Here is a 21,112-nt window from a genome sequence, read left to right as displayed (position 1 = left end):
CTGTACGACGGCGGGATGAAGAAAATGACCTTTTTTATATTAATTTCTACAAATTGCTGGACCTCAGTTTGTGCTGGAGATAAATGTCTGAGCAAACTTTTTAGGGAACGACAGTTATGTCTAACGCACAGCACGAAGGGACAACAAACTGAGTCCAGAAACAACAATCCAGCGGTGCCGGCACAACTTGAAAGCGCTACAGAAACAGCATGCTGCTCTTTTACACAAAATCTTTGACGCCACCTCAAAGCTAGGTGGGTGACGCCGGCACGGAGCTTACGCCGAGTCCAAACAACAGGACGCAGCTGAAGAGGCTCGCAGGCTCACTCGCTGTCACCACGTTTATCTGTGGGCTGTGTTTTTAAAGCTTTTCTGTTCTCAAACTCATCAAATCTAAAGAGTTTTCAACTAAACTGAAATGAAATCTCACTCTGGAAACTAACTGAGACCAGACTGAACAGAAAATTCAAATCTAAAAATAATCAATAAAAATAACTTGGCTAGCAGGTGTGAGCCATGAGCCCTCACAGCCATTACTGTGTGGAGTTACAGCTGTTGCCCAAATCTCAGCACACTAACCGTTACCGGGGTCAGATTTGTCGTGTTAGCGTGCTCCGAGTGTCTGAATGAGCCTTACGTAGCTTCTCCAGGATCTCCTCGTCAGACATCTTCTTCTTCCTGGCTTTGTCCTGTGGGTGGGGCAAGGAAGGACCAGGGGCGGGGCTAGCACTGGGAGGGCTGCTGGGAGCTGCTTCTGCAGGTTGGGCGGGGGTGACGGCGGCGGCGGCGGCGGTCGGTGGAGAGATGGGTGAGGTCGCAGCATCTTTCGTGGGAGGAGGAGGGAGGGGCTCGATCACCGAGCGAGTGTAAATCTGAAAGATGAAAAAAGTCACTCCTGTTTTTATCTGCGGTGCCAAATAGACGTTTAAAGACGAAGCTGAAAGACATTAAAACAACTTTTGTTATCTGTTCATCTGTTTTTGTCCACAGACCTCTGGAACAGAGACGTCAGTGAGACACAGTTTAAATAAAGGCTGATTGTCTGTAAGCCATAAAAACACTGGAGAGTGAATCTAAAGTAAAAGTAATGAGTTTAACTGAGACAAACACACAACACAACAGTGTGTGTGTGTGTGTGTGAGTGAGTGTGTGTGAAAAAGAGAGAGAGAGAGGGATGGTGAGAATCAGGTGCATGAGACTCATCACCGAGGAAACTGCAGTGGCGCCGTGGAAACAGCCTCTCAACCGCAAACTGTCTGAGTGAGAAGCAACAATGTGTGTGTGTGTGTGTGTGTGTGTGTGTGTGTGTGTGTGTAGGATGAGATGAAACAATGTTGCCCGACAACAACAGTGACAGTAAAAAGTTGTCATTGTCTTTGATGCCTGTTAAACATTCATTTTAATAAGCTTTCATTCCCACCATCTTTGTTTTTTAACACAAACTCTCATCAGAAAAAAATCTGTTTAAACAATAATTCTGAATAATAAAACTACAGAGCAGGAGACGTGAAGTTTTATGTGTCCAGCGAAGGCAAACATGAGTGGGCTTACCTGGACTGACAGGTGAGGACACTGGGTGTGTGTGTGGGTGGGTTTTCACATCTTTGTGGGGACCAAAAATTGGAAGTTTACTATAGTTGTGTGGACCAACGAAATCCAGGTCCCCATAAGTTTGAAGGCTCAAAATGTGGTTTTAGTGTCAGGGTTACAATTGGGTTATGGTTAGGTTTAGGGTCAGGGTTAGGGTTTTTGATGGTTAAAGTTGCGGTAAGCAGCAAGAGAACACATTATGTTAATGAGATGTCCCCATAAGATATGAATACCTGACGTGTGTGTGTTAAGCTCGTATGTGCAGAGGCAGAAAGGCGACAGCGTTTGTGTTCTTACTGATTTGGTGTGCTCCGGTCGGGGGGCGATCACCGGCGGGGGCTCGGCCTCGTCTTCGTCCTCATCCTCAGATACGGTTGCTATGGCGGGTGTCTCGGACACGGCCTTGGAGCTCTGCTTGATGTCACAGGGAGAGAGAGGGCGGAGCCTCAGTGACATCATGGTCACATGCGCCACGAACGATACCAGACCCATCATCGCTTCCTGAATTTCCTGCCACTTCCTCTACTGCTTCAGTGTCTCATCATACAGAGGAGTCCTCCGGCCCGTCTTTAGCTCTCCTTCTTCTCTGATTTCAGCCTCCCGCTCTGTCTTTCCACCCTGTTTTCCCTCCTCTCATCATCACTGCTGTCTGAAAGCTCGGGTCACATCTGGCTTCTGACGCCACTACATGCCACACATCCTACCTTTCTATCCCTCTCTTCCTCTCTGTCTCTCGCTGATAGTCTGACGCTCGGCTGGTGGCCAAGCTGCAGAGACAGGGAAACGGTGAAAGGAGGAAAAGATGCTGATTCACAATGCAGAGAGAGGGAGAGAGAGAGAGAGCGGGAGGAAGAGGAGTGCCATCATCCTCCTCCCTCCGTCTCTTATTCTCACCTTTACATTTGGGTTTAAATGTGTCTTTCAGAAAACACACACACACACTGCGACAAAAACAAAACATCCTCATTCATTCAACAAGAATCTCTCAGCTTAAAGCTTGAATCTGTCGTCCAGCAATGACGCTGGCTCTGTATTTGAGACCAGGAAGGACACCTGTGCCATAAGATGCTCAGAAAAAAGCATTTATTCGTTTATACTATTATCTAACAAGAAAAGAAAGTAAAGTAGACTCGCTCAGTAAAATATATTACAATCAAAAACTGCTCAAAAGAAAAGCACTTAGTTAAATAAGATGAAATCAATAACTTTCTAAACAAAAATCTAAATAAAATATGTAAAAACCTGAATATATAGAAGAAAAATACATTTGCCTACTTCCTGTAGGGGGCGCCACAGCGGCTCATCTGCCTGTTCCTGCATCCTCCTCTATCACACCAACCTCCTTCACTACATCCACAAACCTCTTCCTCGTTTCCTCCTGCCTGGAAGCTCCATCCTCATCATCCTTTGTCCAGTTTATCCCAGTTTAACCCTCTAACACCCAAACCAGCTCAGCCTCGCCTCTCTAACTTTGTCCTAAGTTTAATCATGAACATCCCAGTTAACATCTTCAACTCTCCCACAGCCGGCTCAAACACAGCTAAATAAAATATGAATAAAATCCAACATGAAACTGTGTAAAGTGTAAAAATGAGTGAAGTAGAAACATTTATTGAATTCATTTTAAACAGCAGGGTGTAAAATGACCTGACCTGTTACCTGCTATTGGCTTAGGTAACGGCTAAATTGGTGGAAAACATGCAGACACAGCTAATAATGAGAGGAAGCCTTCCTCACAGTGCTGCCTGTATGTGGCTGTGTGAGAAAATAACGCTGTGACTGAAGAGGTCTCACCGTTGTGGTGGAGGAGCTGAAGGCGTCAGCAGTTTTATCTGAAGGAAACACAACACAAACACAAAGTTGAGTGTTCAGAGCAGATTGAGCTTTCAGGCTCTGAGGCTCATTGTTTGAACTTTGTTTAATGTGAACTGAACGTTATTGTGAATGCACGTAGGTGATGGGAGCACAGCGGGGGGGCGGGTCTTACCAGTGAAGCTCATGTACTTCTGGCTGTTGGTCGTTTCTTTCGAGTCGTAGAACTTTAAAACGTCGAGGACGGCCTGAGGGTTCTTCTTCTGCTCCAGCTTGGTGATGTTGGATGTCTGCAGAAGCCGAGCCCACTGCTCCGGCATCCCCTGCACACACACAGATAAAAAATATCAATATTTTATTCATTTATTTCTATGTGAACTGTATTATTGTAGTTTACCTTTGTTAATGGCAACATTAACAACTCAAATAACACAGCAAAGAGCAAACTCTGTGTATGAAAAATGACGCTAACGGTGAAATACTGAAACCCTTGTTATTCTCGGAGTTGTAGCATTAAACTGGATTTGCTGCTCACAGAACATCTGCTCCCATTGTAAGTTTGTATCTCTGTGAAACAACAACTAATGTGAAAAACACGGCCCACTGCACGAGAGTGTTCCCTAAACAGGCTGAAACAGCAATTTTAAAGCGGCGTTGTGGATGTGAATGCAGCTTAAACTAAACTTAGCATTAGCTGATAACGTATCGCAGCCAGTATACCAAAGCCGAGGCTTCAAAATGTGAAGTCTAGAAACCATCGAGTGACGTCCTGCTTTTACATACAGTCCATGACTACAGTAAGGAACACACACACACACACACACTTCTTCGAGTCCTAGCAAGGAAGTCTTATCATATTTGTACTTCAGCCACAGATCTGGGTCACATCTCCGTGTTTTCTGTCTCTCTCTCTACTCATCTGTCAGAATCAATCCATTGCACACACTCTTCCCCTTCCTGTTCCATCATGTCTCATATCCATCCATCCATTCGTGTATTTACTGTCTGAATTATATTTAGATTACATCAATTTGAGCAGGAATGTTCATCTGCATGTAGATGTGTGTAAACCTGGAAACCACACACACACACACACACACACACACACACACAGTTAACTCCCAGCTAAAAGAAGTTGGTCAGGCGGACCGAGTGAGTCAGTGAAACAAGGCGTCTTTGTCTAAAGTGATTATTTAAAAAGGTTCATTTGCCATTGTGTGTGTGTGTGTCTGTTAGGAGCTGTTTCACAGACAGACACACACACACACACACACACACACACACACACACACACACACACACACACACACACACACACACACTGAGCACGGGTCCTCTGGTAAGCAATTAAAGTATGTAAAAATAAATACCAAATACCACAAAACACACTGTGGTTGAATCTGATAATTGTCTTTCTATACACAGGAGAGGAGACACACACACAGACACACACACACACACACACACACACACACACACAGACAGACACGCACACACACTTACAGTGAACTCCCCGGTAACAGCATCAAAGCCGACATGGATGGTGTGTTCGAAGTCTGACGGCAGAGAGATCTCTGGGCGCTCCTTCCTCTTATAGGCTGAATGACAAAGGAACAAAAAACAAACACACTGATTGATTTTTGTAAGTGTGTTTTGTAAGTGTTGTAATAAAACACAGAACAGTTTTCCACCTTAATGACTCTGGATTATCCCAGGATTTATTTCCGTTTAGAATAAATAGACACTAAAGCGCGGCAGACCCAAAAACTTGGCGTTGAAAGGCTGCAGAGGAGTATCTGAGATGCTGGTTGCACCATTTCGATAATGATCCCGGCTCTAACAGAAAATCCTAAATGCAGCCCTTCATGAGGGGAACAAAGAGATTCAGGTTCATTAAAATTCCTGAAAAGATCTTAAATCCAGAGAGGATCACTGAAAAGAAAGAAACAGTGGGACAAAAGTTCATGCAAAACACGGGAGAGAAAATCAGGAGGAGACGGAGAGAAAAGTACAGAAACAGAGTGTTTCTGAGACGCCGTATGTTGGAAAGAGTGTGAAGATCTTCTGGGAAAACATAACTCCAGTGAGAATCACACGCAGCAGATACCTCTGGATGGACTCACACTGAGGACCACCAGCTTCCTGCAAAGCATCATGGGTAATCTGTGTCCAAGTGTGGGCACGTGAAGCACATCAACAAAAACAGTTTTTCCTCCACAGATGCACAACAGTTTGTTTAGGTGGAGAAAAATATACTTTACTGCTGATCTAAAAAGAACCAGCAGCAGACGAGTAACAATCAACCAACATTGGGATCAATGTTCTGTTGCACGATTGAACATTTGCCAAACTTTAACTCATGGCCTCATATTTGACTCTGGAATATTTTGTTATACAGGGGAGCTCACGGTCGACTCGGTGACCGCCCAAATCATCACCCCCATCACTGCAGTGGTTTTCTCCGAAATGTGTAGCTGTCAGGCGTTGTGTGGAGGCGAGGAAGAAGGAACCCAAACGCAGGACTCACAGGTAGGTGAAGACTGGTGGATGTTTATTATAAGGAGTGGAGGAACAGAGGGTGAACGGACACTGACTGGCTGGAACACTGAATGGCTGACTGACTGCGAGAACACGGGGAGGACAACATCACACGAACATCATCAATGACACGACAAAGAACGAATAGAAACAGAAGACCTAAATACACAGACTGATGAGGATGATAATGAGAGACCGGTGAGTACACAGCTGAACATAATCTGGCTAACGGCACGAGACGAGCTAACACAGGAACAAACAGGAAGTGACGAAATAAACTGAACGTGAACAAAACGGAAAGCACTGGGTCACCGACCCAGGAACCCTGACAGTACCCCCCCCTCCAAAGGCCGGCACCCGACGGCCAAAAGAAAGAAAAACCAGAACAGGGCGGGCGGAGGGGGCCCAGGACGGAGGGACGGAGTCCAAAACAGAAACAGTTCAGGTGGGCGGCCGCGTGGCCGGCGGCCGAGACGAGACAGTTCAGGTGGGCGGCCGCGTGGCCGGCGGCCGAGACGAAACAGTTCAGGTGGGCGGCCGCGAGGCCGGCGGCCGAGACGAGACAGTTCAGGTGGGCGGCCGCGAGGAAGACGGCGGCGGCCGCTGAGCTGGTCCGGTGGGCGGCCGCGAGGAAGACGGCGGCGGCCGCTGAGCTGGTCCGGTGGGCGGCCGCGAGGAAGACGGCGGCGGCGGCCGCTGAGCAGGACCGGTGGGCGGCCGCTGAGCTGGTCCGGTGGGCGGCCGCGAGGAAGACGGCGGGGGCCGCGAGGAAGACGGCGGCGACGGCCGCTGAGCTGGTCCGGTGGGCGGCCGCGAGGAAGGCGGCGGCGGCCGCGAGGAAGGCGGCGGCCGCTGAGCAGGTCCGGTGGGCGGCCGCGCCAGCGATGACGTCCAGAACGTGGCTGGGGCGACGGTGCGGCAGTCGCAGGACCAGGCGAAGCAGAGGCTGGCGACGCGGCAGCCGCAGGACCAGGCGAAGCAGAGGCTGGCGACGAGGCTGAGGCCGGACCAGACGAAGCTGCAGCTGGCGACGAGGCTGAGGCCGGACCAGGCGAAGCAGAAGCTGACGCTGAAGCTGAGTCCGGACCAGGCGAAGCAGAAGCTGACGCTGAAGCTGAGTCCGGACCAGGCGAAGCAGAAGCTGAAGCTGAGTCCGGACCAGGCGAAGCAGAAGCAGACGCTGAAGCCGAGTCGGAGGCTGGACCAGGCGAAGCAGACGCTGAAGCCGAGTCGGAGGCTGGACCAGGCGAAGCAGCCGCTGAAGCCGAGTCGGAGGCTGGACCAGGCGAAGCAGACGCTGAAGCCGAGTCGGAGGCTGGACCAGGCGAAGCAGACGCTGAAGCCGAGTCGGAGGCTGGACCAGGCGAAGCAGAAGCTGAAGCCGAGTCTGAGGCTGGACCAGGCGAAGCAGACGCTGAAGCCGAGTCTGAGGCTGGCCCAGGCGAAGCAGACGCTGAAGCCGAGTCTGAGGCTGGCCCAGGCGAAGCAGACGCTGAAGCTGAGGCTGAGTCTGGACCAGGTGACGGCACGGGAGCCGGGGGTGACGGAGCCACAGCTTTAGGGCCAGCGGGCGCGGAGGCCCCTGGCTGGAGACAGGCAGGGCCAGCGGGCGCGGAGGCCCCTGGCTGGAGACAGGCAGGGCCAGCGGGCGCGGAGGCCCCTGGCTGGAGACAGGCAGGGCCAGCGGGCGCGGAGGCCCCTGGCTGGAGACAGGCCGGGCCAGCGGGCGCGGAGGCCCCTGGCTGGAGACAGGCCGGGCCAGCGGGCGCGGAGGCCCCTGGCTGGAGACAGGCCGGGCCAGCGGGCGCGGAGGCCCCTGGCGGGAGACAGGCCGGGCCAGCGGGCGCGGAGGCCCCTGGCTGGCAAGCAGGAGGGCTCACAGCTGGCTCTGGGTGCTGTGGCTGCAGGTCCGGGGACTGGACTGACTGGACGGGAGGCGACTGGACTGACTGGACGGGAGGCGACTGGACTGACTGGACGGGAGGCGACTGGACTGACTGGACGGGAGGCGACTGGACTGACTGGACGGGAGGCGACTGGACTGACTGGACGGGAGGCGACTGGACTGACTGGACGGGAGGCGACTGGACTACAGGGGACTGGAGTGAAGGCTGAAGAGCAGGTGAGTGAACCGACTGGAGTGGAAGCTGAACAGCAGGTGAGTGAACTGACTGGAGTGAAGGCTGAAGAGCAGGTGAGTGAACTGACTGGAGTGGAGGCTGAAGAGCAGGTGAGTGAACTGACTGGAGTGGAGGCTGAGCTAATGACAGAGTTACCGAGGGGGATAAGATTGCGGCCTGGGCTAATAAGGCTGGTGCCTGAGCAGGGGACACCTCAGCTAGCCTAACCAGGGACAGTGCGAGGGCGTGAAAGGTTGGATCAGGAGGCGGATGAAGAGGTGAAGTAGTAGGTGGGCCGGTTAGCTCTTCCAAGCCTCCAGGGAGGTCAGGCTGGGTTGAGGCTGCCCTCAGCCTGGGCGCTGGGACAGGCACGGGAGGTGGCTGGACACCAGTCACCCCCACCCGGGAAACAAGAGTGGATGTGGAGGTAGACTGCGTCGCAGCTGCCTTCCTCCTGGGAGCTGGCACCGGTGTGGGTGTAGGCCGGGCCCTAGACATCTGAGGAGGTGAAATAGCTGAAGAAGAAGGCCAAATCTGGGCTGCCGTGCTGGTGGGGAATGGCTGAGTGACGGGTGTGGAAATGGTGACCGGGTGTGTGCTACTGGCAGGTTTATCAGAGTTCGGTCTGTTTTTTCTGCCACCACGATTTACAGTCTTTGTGGGAGCAGCGCAGAAAAAATCTTCCCAGTCGACATCCTCCAGGAGGGAAACTCCCCATGGATCGGTGGTGGATCTGTTATGTGTTTTACGTGAATAATCAGATGATGGATGTGGAAAACAGTTAGTGGAACTCACCACCGGGAGTTGTTGAAAATAGTCCATATTATGGCGGCGTGTGCGCCGCTTTCTTCGGGAAGAGGAAGCGGCCGGGGTAAACAGCTGAGCCTCTGGCGCGGTAGCCTCCATTGAGTCGAGGTGGGAGGCGTAGCCGCGGTGCCGTGGCGAAGGTGGAGGTCCGGCGAATGAGGCGGCGGGTGTGCGAACGAGGAGCGGAGCGGCGAGAGAGGGAGCGGCCGAAACGCGGCACGAAACGTCCGCTCTCCGCGGCAAATGCTCCGAGGCAGGTGTGGCAGCAGGTGGGGGAACGCGGCGTCTCCGAGGCCCGCCCAGAGCCAGGCGAGTCCCCTCGAAGACGTGCTCTCGCTCCGCGAAGAGCCGCTGTTTTCCCCTGACCAACTCTGCCCAACGGGAAAGCGCTGCCACCTGCCGCTCGTTGAGGTCCGAGTCCGCTGGGTCCCAATCGTGTCTTCGTGGCACGGGTCGTGTCATTCTGTCAGGCGTTGTGTGGAGGCGAGGAAGAAGGAACCCAAACGCAGGACTCACAGGTAGGTGAAGACTGGTGGATGTTTATTATAAGGAGTGGAGGAACAGAGGGTGAACGGACACTGACTGGCTGGAACACTGAATGGCTGACTGACTGCGAGAACACGGGGAGGACAACATCACACGAACATCATCAATGACACGACAAAGAACGAATAGAAACAGAAGACTTAAATACACAGACTGATGAGGATGATAATGAGAGACCGGTGAGTACACAGCTGAACATAATCTGGCTAACGGCACGAGACGAGCTAACACAGGAACAAACAGGAAGTGACGAAATAAACTGAACGTGAACAAAACGGAAAGCACTGGGTCACCGACCCAGGAACCCTGACAGTAGCTGTGCATTCAAATCTCCACTTTAGTCCCTGTTCCAAGTCTTTTAGTTTGAGTAGATGTAACTTTGCATGCCATGCCGCCATGTTCTTATTAGAGAGAAGAGGCTTTCTCTTCCAAACATTGCTCTACCCGTTTGGTGTTTTTCTAATTGTACTGTCGTGAATTTTAACCTTTAACATGCTAACTGAGACCTGTAGAGTCTGAGGTGGAGCTCTTGGAGTTTCTGCAGTTTCTCTGAGGGCTGATGCTTCACTCGCTAGTTATTTTCACAGTATTCGCTCACTCCATCTTTAAGGATTCACTAGCTTAGCTTAGCTCATAGCTGACTTGCTAGCGGCATGGCCTCTTCACCTCTCCCTCCTGCACTTTCCTGCTTTGTGAGTCAGATGTTCAGTTACTCCTTTAGTAGTAACAATAAGTGTAATAACTGTAGCCTGTTTGCAGCTTTGGAGGCCACGATCACTGAAAAGGAGACCCGGCTTTGCCTTGAAAAACCCGTCGCTATAGCCAGGCCCGGTTGCGGCAGATGACCGCCCCTTTTCTGAGCCTGGTTCTGCTGGAGCAGGGGTAGGGAACGTTAGTCCTGCAGGTTTTAGATCTGACCCTGGGTCACCACACCTAAATCAAATGATTAGTTCATCACCAGGCCTCTGGAGAACTTCATACATGTTGAGGAGCTAATTTAGCCATTTGAATCAGGACACTGGCACTCGAGGCCTGGAGTTCCCTGCACGATCTGATATCGTCATGTTGGTGTTGTTCCCAGATCATCATACTAAATGTTGTTCCAGGATCAACATTACAAGTGACCAATCAGAATGTTGTGATGTCATACTTTTGCGACTTCGGGAAAAACCGCCGTAAAACAAAAAACTGTACTTAAGCTGCGAGAAACCGCCTTTGTCCGCCGATCAACGGACCCTAACCCTTTAATAAACGGTAACCAGAATTGATATTGTCCTTGCAACATTGGAATTTCATAAATGCACGAATGGGTTGGCGCGCAAAAGAATAACGTCACAACAATGTGATTGGTCACTTGCGATGTTGAACCTGGAACAACATTTTCATGATGATCTGGGAACAACACCAACACGACGATATCAGATCATCCGAGTTCCCTACCCCTGTGCTGGAGGTTTCTTCCTGTTAAATGGAAGTTTTTTCTTCCCACTGTCGCCAAAGCGCTTACTCGTAGGCGGTCATATGTTTATTGGGGTTTTCTTTGCATCACTGTAGGGTCTTTACCTTACATCGTAAAGCACCTTGAGGCAACTGTTGGCGCTACATAAATAAAACTGAACCTTCTGTCAGTAGGGTCTGATTTTGGGGGGACTTTGGTGGGGTGTCCACTCCTGAGAACACTGTGGTGTTGTGTTTACACAGCTGAATGCTTTTATAGAGGTCCTCAAACATGCTGATGATCAGTTAATCGGGTGCATTTTATTAGTAGCACCTGGCTGCTATTTACCCTCTAATGGAAGCAGGATGTGCTTAGTTTTTCACCTGACTGCATAGAGTCATGTGACAATGTTCTTCTTCACATTACTGCAAGACGTTATCTGTAATTTTAAGAAAGCAACAAGCTGATGCTGCTCAGCTCTGTGGTGTCCGTTCACTGGACTTCTGTTTTGTTTCAAACTTGTTTTATTTGCTTCGTCTACATTTGACAAATTGGAGTTAGCTGATCCTTTACAGCGTGGTGTTAGTCGACACTTTAACTCCAGCACCTGTTGGGGGTCAAAGGTCAACTTCTTAAGGATTTTACAGGATTAAAGCTGATGAGCTGTTAATCAGTATCAGCTGTGGATCAAGAAAAAGGTCTCAGTGTCTGATGGATTCTCACAGATATTTATGACCCCTAGCTTCTATTTCAGGGATGAATATGTTCGCTTATGGGTTTAATTTGTCGTTAATATCAGTAGATGTTTATTTAGTTTACACACATGCATCCCGCGGCATCATAACTCACTTTTATCGCCTCCTCCTGTCAGGATGAATCGAATGGAGCGGTCTTTCTTCTTCTTGTCCTCCGGGTTTGGAGGGAGGGGCTTGGAGCCATGGTTGAGGGGGACGGGGTCCTTGTTGCAGGAGCCAATCATGGTGCTGGTGTTCCTCATGGGCGGAGCTGGGGGCTTGTCCTCGACCTCCCCATTATCAGACATCTTCAGATAGGCTGCAGCCGACCGTTCCTGTGCACCAGAGAGGCCAAAGTCAAGGACAGAAACACAGACTTGTTTTAAATCTGTCAGCTCTTCATTATTGATCTGACACGAACAAAAACAATATCAGCTGCTTATTAATTATGCTGTTTTTATTTTCTGTCAAAAGGCCCATAACAACATCTCATATCACTGCATCTCCCGTCTCTACAGCTCAGCGCACGTGGTCGCAGTTCCCAGTAAATTGAAACTCTTTACAAGACGTTTTGTGGTTTCTCATAAAGAGAAAACAAAGAACCCTGAGATTAAATGTTTCCACCACATTGTTTGCTTAATCAGCTTTAATCATAAGAGATCATTGATCATAAAAAAAAAACAAAAATGGGTGAAAAATCAGTACGAATAAAAAAAGAAAACTTTAAGTTTTTGTATTTGCTTACTGAATGAGGTTTGTCGGAAGATGACTAAAACATCGCGTGTGCTGACTCAGACTTAAATGCAGTCTTGGTAAAAAGATAACACACACACACGCTCGCACGTACACACACATTTCGTTCTGTACGTACAACCTGGAGGAGGCGCCCACACAGCTGAGCGGAGAAGACGGACATTTTAATGACCAGTTTTACCACAACGCCCTCATACAAAAATACACAAAATCACACGCACCACAACACAACCTGCTCGGCTAAATGCTCCACTGGGCACAGGAACCCACGGGGCCAGTCTATTTAGGTCAGAAAAACTCAGAATGAACCACGATTCATACTATAAATAGAAATAACCCACAGTAACAAGAACAAACAAACTGCTGTGTGTCTGTATCTCCCTCAGCTTTGGTGTAGCTAAGGTGAAATCAAAGCTTGTTTAAAAGGCTGTTTCAGTAGTTTAGCAGCACTGCCGCAAACACAGAGAGAAAACCGAATGTTTCAAATCTGTAAATCTTTTCTTCTTCCCCTTTGTACAGTTTCTTCGGGCAATCGATCCCAGGTGTGGATTATCACAGCCACAGCGAGAGGAAGCAGTCTCAGTCCAAGTCAAACAAACTCTCCAGCGGTTTGTTTGTGGTGGGAAATTGATCCGACCCTAATCTCACCCAGCGCTGCAGGTTTGGGTGAAGCAGCTTCTCTGACCAGATGCTGGACTTTAAACACTACTTCCCTGATATTTGTGCAGACGGTAGATTTTTTACTGGCATGTATAATTTTCCTTTAAATTCACTAATACATGCGCTGCTGCTGCACGCGCTGCTGCTGCACGCGCTGCTGCTGCACGCGCTGCTGCTGCACGCGCTGCTGCTGCACGCGCTGCTGCTGCACGCGCTGCTGCTGCACGCGCTGCTGCTGCATCGGCAGATCCTCATATCAAACAGGGACAGATTTATTTCAAGGGAGGAGATAAAACACACAGACAGAACTGAAGTAGGGCACAAAGACCAAGTGTGAGACAAATAAGTTATTTATGCTCTAAACCAACGGTGTCAAACATAAGGCCTGGGGCCCAGAATCATCCCAGCAAAGATTTTAAAGCTATTCCTACTAAAAAAGACTCCCCCCCCCCCACTGTCATTCACACTACACCAAGGTAATTACGTGATGCACAGCTATACTACGGAAATACCTGTTTTGTTTTACAGTGGGTCCACTGTAGGAGCCATTTCGTGTTGTTACTAGAGGTGGGAATCACCATACATCCCACGATACGATATTATCACAATACTTAACGCACGATACGCAATTTTTTAAAATATTTTGCGATATTCAGATTCTGTACATAAAGGTAAACTTTATCAATATTAATTTTATCTAATATCAAAGTCTCACACTCAGTCTTTCTCTCATTTCAGTTTTATTGTTGACAAACTGAACGGTTTCTATTACAGTCTAGTCCAACTTAACTGAATCAACCATCTGGTACAATTACAGCTATTCTGAACTGTTTATGAAAACTATGCAGCCCCTTCAGCAACTGAAGAATTTGAAAGTAAATTAAAACCAAATATAATTTTACATTAAATAAAAAAAAGTTTTAAACTTAATTAAAATAAAACATGTCTTAAATTAAAATAAGTAAACTGTCATGTTTATTGCTGCCAAAAAAAAGTTAAACACATTTGGACAGTGAAGGAATGTCAGGATTCTTGCTCAGAAAAAGGATCAACATGCTCTGAAGTCAGAGCACAAAAACCTTTTTTGTAACAAAATATAAATTTCTGCTGTCCCTGTATCGATACATTATTAGCAAACAAAATATCACCATACTACACAGTATCGATTTTTTCCCCACCACCCCTAGTTGTTACCTTATGTGTACCACTAGGGGTCACTTTTTGTGTTTTTAATGGTGCAGCATTAAAGGTAGACGGACGTAATTAGCGTGAGGTGTTGTTGGTCAGAAAGAGCAAACGGTTTGTGATTTATGTTAAATGATGTTGGATACTAAGAGAACTGTTGAACAACAAATGCAACCAATGGAAAGCAATAAAGGTTTAAACAGACACGATAAGCACAGCTGGAGTTATTGGAGTCATTTATAACAGCTGCACCGCATCACCCCACTTCAAGGCTTATCCTCTACTGAGAATGAACAAAATGTTATATTTTATGATTACAGGACAATCCAGGTGAGGAGCTACTGGAACTTTTCCTGCAGTTCCTGTAGTTTCACTGGTCAAACCCATGTAAGTTCAGTGTGACATCCCTGCTCTAAACACTCTGGTTCAGGCAGTTTTTTTCTACTCTTGGCTCTTTATGACATCAGAGAGACTATATAGCTTTCATATGTGTCAACTCAGCACCCAACTTAAGCCCCGCCCAACTCCTGTTGAAATCTTTTTATGAGGGGCAGCCATTAGAAGAATGTTGACTTAAAGGGGGAGGGGTTAAAACACTGTGTCTCAGACAGGGTTTGATAATAATAATGGATTGTATTTATATAGCGCTTTTCAAGGCACCCAAAGCACTTTACAATGCCACTATTCATTTACTCTCACATTCACACACTGGTGGAGGCAAGCTAGAAGCAAGGCTGCCATATCGCGCCATCGGCCCCTCTGGCCAACACCAGTAGGGTAAAGTGTCTTGCCCAAGGACACAACGACCAGGACAGAGAGCCCGGGGATCGAACCGGCAACCTTCCGGTTACAGATGCGCTTCCCAACTCCATGAGCCACGGTCGCCCTTAAGACAAGTCGTTTTTAACAATTTTTTAAAGGTTTGGAAATAAGTTTAAATCGTTGTCCCTGCTTTCAACCAGGCTTCCTGTGCACAGGACACTAAATTTTGTAAAGCACCTCATCACAGTATCTCACAGGACAAAACCTGCAGCTCCTCTAAAGTCCACTGGAGGCTCACTCCAAATGTGAGTCAATTTCCACGTCTTCCAGGTCGATGCATTCTCAATCATCCAGGTAAGTAAATCTCCAAAAGTTGATTCTGTTCATCTGGACGTAGCGTTTTCAGTGGGAGAAACGTTTCGACTTCTTCAGTCTCAGCTAACTGCAGGTTTCCCCAATCTTATAAACAGTACATTTGCATATTGACTGAAGGGCTGGTTCCAGTGTTAAAATGTCCAAATTTACAACAACCCACCACAAAAACATGGTACAAGTTCATTTAATTTGCTTTATGTCTCCAAGCATTTTTTAACACATATAACTTCTAATGTATTTAATTAAGCGACTGCAAAATTTAAGCTTCATACTATGAAATGCTCGGAGTTTCAGGCTCTCAAAGTAAAAAGAGGTGGGTCACAATTTAAAGCCAAAATCTCACTTTCACTCAAAATTATTTTCTCTATAACCAACTTTAATATCATGGGATACATCATAGTTTCAACATGAGATTCACAGATTCATAGAAACAAGCTTTGGCACTCTGGATGTTTGATGTTTGATCTGTTTTCTGATCATTCACTGAAGAAAAGTTCAACTTTAGTAAACTAAACATGAGAGGTCTCCATCTTAGCAACATTTTGATACTAGACTTATACTTCCTGTGTGACAGCACAGAGGCTATGGCCTCTTTCACATGAACTCTGTGGACCTAATCAAAATAATCTGATAATATTATGAGCGTCATATAAGATATACAGCTGTGTAGGCATCATCACGACTGCAATAAACTGTTATTCATGCGTGAGAAGAGGGCTGAGCGAAAGTGTTGAACAGCACAAAGACCAAAAAACAATCAATGAAAACACTCGGTGTTATCAGAATGACACTAATGAAGCAAATCACCTCAAAATGAATTTTTGTCACAACTGTTCAGGTTTTACTCACAAAAGAAATCATACGAACAGTTACGACAATAAAAACCTCCCACTGAGTTTTAATCGCCTGCTGCTCTGGGAGCGACACCGCAGCATGCACATAAATCATTTTTACATTTGTTTCCTAAAGATTACATCAACAACTAAAAGGTTCAGATTTAAAAGGTCAAGTTATATTTCACAGTTATCAGAGGACAAATGGGCCTTTTTTATAAGCCATTCACAAAAATAAGACTTTGAACACAATAACAGAGAGATGATGAAGGTTGAGTCTTGAAATCATTGAAAACTTTCATGTTTAAATCCTAAAAGTGATAGTTTGTCCTTCATGAAGCAGTTCTTACCTTAGCCGAGGCACACAGACATGTTTACAGCATAGAGGTGATCCACAAACAAACAAACAAACAAAGAGAAAACCTTTCTGCTCAAAGAGAAACTGTTGGATCGACTGAGGGTTAAAGTCTAGCAGAGACCGAGAGGCTCTGTGAGCCTTTTGACCAATCCTGCCTCCTATAGATGGTGATGTCATTGTGTGATGTCACAAGGTGAGTCACATGAGGAAGTGGGACATACAGTAAACACACACACTCCCACAGATACTCACACACATGTTTTAGAAAGGCGACAGGAAAACTTCAAACACACAACTCTTTATTGTGTCTGCTGGGTGACACACACACGGGCATTATCACACACAAACACAAGAGTGTGTGTGTTTACAGCCGCCACACACACAAACAATCGCTGTGTGTGTGTGTGTGTGTGGTGATGTCTTTGTTGTTGGTCTTTCTGTGAAACACAAACCCAGACACACAAGCAGACGTCTCATATCTCGGACTGTGCTGTCAGTTTCAGCACAGACCTGTTACCAAACAAAGCCACACACTGTCTGCAGGACACACACACACACACACAAACACACAAACACACACTAATTGATCTTCTAAAAATAACCACAGGATGAGTGAGCAAGGTTTCAGAGGGTTTTCCAGACTCCAACTTTTCCCTGCGGGACAAAAACTCAGTTTAATGTCGAGTCTTCCCAGCGAGGTGACACACCACAGCTCCCAAACTACAGACAAGTCTGGATCTGCCCTGTCGTGATCACTCTCACCAGGAGAGGATCTTTGAAGAACAGGAAATCCTGACGCCTTATTCTGAAACAGGTGGTTGAAGCCTCCCAGGTCAGAACAGCTGGGCGGGGGTGACGGCTGCTTTCTGGGTCGAGATGACGGAGGATTGGAGGGACTATTTGACTGTGACCATTTCTGTCCCAGCATTTTTTAACACAACTAAACTGCAAAAAGTACGCACTCATCTCCGAGCTCGTTCACTCTAATTCTGTTTCCAGAGCTCAGTGAAGCAGATCAGCGACGTGATTATCAACTGAATGAGTCAACCCAGAGTTTATTACAGGAAAGACGCAGTTTAATCCTGGATCTCTGCGTGGAGAACAAGTGTACGTTAGATGAACGAACTCCATCTTTCTTATTATATCTTTAAAAAAAATCTAAAAACAAGACTTTCAAAACAAATAAAATGAGTATCGACAAAATCAAACAACACACAGCATTTGTTTACTCTGAGGGGAGGGGCTGCACACACAACCACACCCGTGTCTGAGTGATAAGAAAATATCACTCTCAGACTTTTATGATATCAAGAATTACAACACACACACACACACACACACACACTCAGAGGATGATTACAGTGTGTGTCTGTTCTGTGAATCACAAACTGTCTGAGCTGTCATGTCCGACACATTGATTTCTCCAGCTGACGACTTCCTCGCTCTCTTATCTGTCTTCTCAGTGAAAACATTTCCTTTTCCTCTTCGTCGCGCTGCTTGTTACCGCCAATCGTTCGCAGTGTGAGCTGAGAGCAGCATCAACAAGACTACACTGGAGAATCGATATCTGATCGGACATCGAATCATCTAAAATACCCTCGATACAGATCGGCTTGAGGCACAGTGCCTGCACCCGGACACGTCGGAGGAAGTGAAGGTGAAACATGTAGAAAAAGCTCAAAGAAAAAACACTGTGGGAGGAAACCAGAGCAAACCCACGAAGAGAAACTCCTGCAGGACAGGGGATTCAAACCGACGACCTTCTTGCTGTGGGTGACTGTGCCACTCCCGTTTTGGCAGAAAAACATAACAATTGATGATGTCACTGTGACATGTCAGTCTTTTATATACAGTTTATGAGTTAAAACCTCTTCAGGGGGCAAGCGCTATCACTTCTGTGACCCTCACTCAATCATCATCACCATCTCTTTAAAACATGTGTCTAATGAACTAATACTTCTGGTACCTTTAAAAACAAAAATCAGAAAATCCAAAGGAAAGTTTTTATCAGGTAGCATATGTACTGAGTAGCTAGGGCTGGGCCATATCATACCGTTCACGGTAATAGCGGTATAATGTTGGGCAACACTAAAAAAATGAAATATCGCGATAGAATATGGGTAAAACGCACATGCGCAGTGCCTTTGTTTTCATACGCACATGGCGGAAAAAGCATGGCGGAGAATGAGGAGGGCGAAAGCGGATCGTTGAATGAAACGGATGAACCAGAATTGGTTTGTAAAAATGCTGCAGCTTCAGTGGTGTGGAACTGGTTTAGCTTTCGTCCGTCAGATACACAACAAAGCACTATTTTTGGTAGAGCATGCGGGCCGTCGTTATTACCGTGTTTTTTGGAAAATACGGCACACTTAAAATCAATCCTTTGATTTTTCTGAAAGTCAACAGAGCCCCTTATAATCCCGTGTGCCTTATGTATGAATTCTGGTTGTGTTTACTGACCTCGAAATGATTTTATGTACACGGCGCTCGAAAATCTGTCAAATGTTTCAGTACGACTTTGCTAAGCTACGAAGCCTCACCGCTCGATGGATTGTCGGAGCATTACGGCTATCGTAGGCAGGAGCCTCGCGGAGTGATACGTACTGTGCTTCAACATAATATTACCGTATTGTGTGTATAACCTCTTTTTAAGTTTTGTGGATATTATACATGGTTATGCTGAGGATATGTCGGCCAATTTCCACTGGAAATGCCTTTTGGTTAAACTGTCAGCAAGGAATTTGCATTTTCACTGTTAAATTTTTATATAACTTTAATGCACATAAAAAACAGCTGCTTGTTTACGTGAAAATACATTGATGGTTTGTTTTTTGCACTAATAAAGTTGTGGAGTTGTAGTAAAGTATTTTGTCTAGTGTCAATTATATCGTCAGTTATATTGTTATTGCAAATTTTCAAATGTATATCGTGATAAATATTTTTGGTCATATCGCCCTGCTCTACGAGTAGGGTTGTTAAAAAAGGTGATACTCGGATTAAAATCACCGTCAGGTTTGATGCTCATTTAACACTCATCCTCCAACAGCCCCTCCCCCCACTAGCAGCCGAACACATGAACAGCAGCACAACAAACGTGGTGAAGCATCGTAAAGACCCCCGGTGTTTATTATTATTTTGTTTCAGCACAACTAACATCAGCAGTTCCATCCGTAGGTAAACTTACAATAGACGACGTTAATATTTAACAGCATAAAAACCTCATGTTTCTCTTAAACTCCCAGATTGAAGCTGAGTAAAGTCTGCCAGCAGCTAACCAGAAACAGTGACAGTCTACCTCATCGACTCGATCTGATCAGCAATTATAAAGGAAATAAACAGCGGCTGAATATTTTTCTGGGAATTTGCAGTCAATCATGTCATCTAACACACACAAACACAAACAGATGATGAATACGTGTGTGTCCACACAGGGAAGCTTACATTATGGAGATATACCCACAAACACCTCAAGAGACAGCTGCCATTAAGTGTCAGTGCTTCCTGGAAGTGCCGTATCACCACGCACACAGATAACTCCCCTCTCACTCTTTCCTGCACATCACCGAGGTTTCACTTTGCCCCCCTCCTTGTATCTTTTTTATCGTCACTGTCGGTAAAGATTTATGAGAAACGGGAACTGAATGGCTGCATTACTAAATTATTGCGCCGCCCTGTAGTAAAGTTTTTATGATGCATCCTGTGAGCTGAGTGTTTTCTTGTGTTTTATTTCCTCTCACAGACCAATTTTGGGTGGATGTCACAGTTTCATTACTGCGTGCATACTGTGGTGGCAGAAAAATGGGAAACGAGTAAAAGAAAACATCACGATGTCCGGGACGATCAGAAAAAGGCTTTTTGTGTTGCTAGAGGTCAGAAAAGAAATGTGAAAAAAAGGGGGCCACTTAAGGCAAAAGCAGAGGTTTAAGGATCAATTTGTTGCTAACAGCCAGGAACCAGTCGCCCCTGGCTGCCATGGTAACCATGATGTGGGTTTTTCACCTCAAGAGTTTCTGAGTGACACAAGCAGTAGATGTGAAATCATGGATCACCAAAAGCATTCGCTCCTCGCTGGCACTGCCCTGTACTTAATGAGAAGCTACCATCCACGCCGCCCCCACGCCTTCAGTGTCCCTCGCCGTGAGATCATGCCCCCCCCCACCTCGTGCAGCAGATATCTGAAACAACCTTTCAAAAGTTGATGCAAGCATTAAAATTTACATGTTTGTTGGCGCGATTAATCTGAGGAGCTGAGGATCAAACCAACAACCTTCTGAACAGCAGATAACCCACTTAAAAGAGGGGTTACATGTATCCACTTGTGAACGACTTGCCTGTGATGTTCAGTCATATAAATGTGTACCCCGTATCTGGAGGATGCATACATCATCTTTTTAATATCCGTCTTTGTAATTTCTGACTTCTCATGGACTGTTTAGTTCAGGGTGGCTTGATTTTAACAAGCTACTCTTACATTTTTGTAGCTGCTGTTTCTTTCTTTGCAGTAGGAACCGAAGCTGTGAATGTTGTCTCCTCAGTCTTGATGTCATCATAGCCATTGCTCTCATTGGTAGTCATTTCAATCACCTTTACTCATAGCCGAG

At 46.7% G+C, this 21,112-nt stretch overlaps 1 protein-coding gene across 8 annotated transcripts in view; it reads right to left on the bottom strand.

Annotated features, from left to right (window-relative positions):
* The window catches only part of pak1 (p21 protein (Cdc42/Rac)-activated kinase 1), a 74,736-nt gene that overhangs the window by 19,656 nt on the left and 33,968 nt on the right, over nt 1–21,112 (bottom strand). For 2 of the 8 annotated variants that reach the window (XM_087851240.1, XM_087851242.1), the window contains 7 exons: nt 11,701–11,920; nt 4,906–5,000; nt 3,578–3,725; nt 3,385–3,422; nt 2,295–2,357; nt 1,888–2,004; nt 638–872 (listed from right to left, as the gene is read on the bottom strand). In XM_087851240.1, the coding sequence (XP_087707366.1) occupies nt 638–872; nt 1,888–2,004; nt 2,295–2,357; nt 3,385–3,422; nt 3,578–3,725; nt 4,906–5,000; nt 11,701–11,893 (889 nt within the window). In that variant the 5' untranslated portion in view covers nt 11,894–11,920. Of the gene's footprint in view, nt 1–637; nt 873–1,887; nt 2,005–2,294; nt 2,358–3,327; nt 3,423–3,577; nt 3,726–4,905; nt 5,001–5,093; nt 5,174–11,700; nt 11,921–16,503; nt 16,595–21,112 lie in introns of those variants that run through there. The other 6 variants (XM_087851246.1, XM_087851245.1, XM_087851241.1 and 3 more) reach the window with 5 other exon arrangements.

Source organism: Neolamprologus brichardi, chromosome 14 (assembly GCF_056152115.1).
Source record: "Neolamprologus brichardi isolate AB-2024 chromosome 14, ASM5615211v1, whole genome shotgun sequence".
NCBI classification, from domain to species: domain Eukaryota; kingdom Metazoa; phylum Chordata; class Actinopteri; order Cichliformes; family Cichlidae; genus Neolamprologus; species Neolamprologus brichardi.
This window is presented reverse-complemented; position numbering and strand designations above follow the sequence as displayed.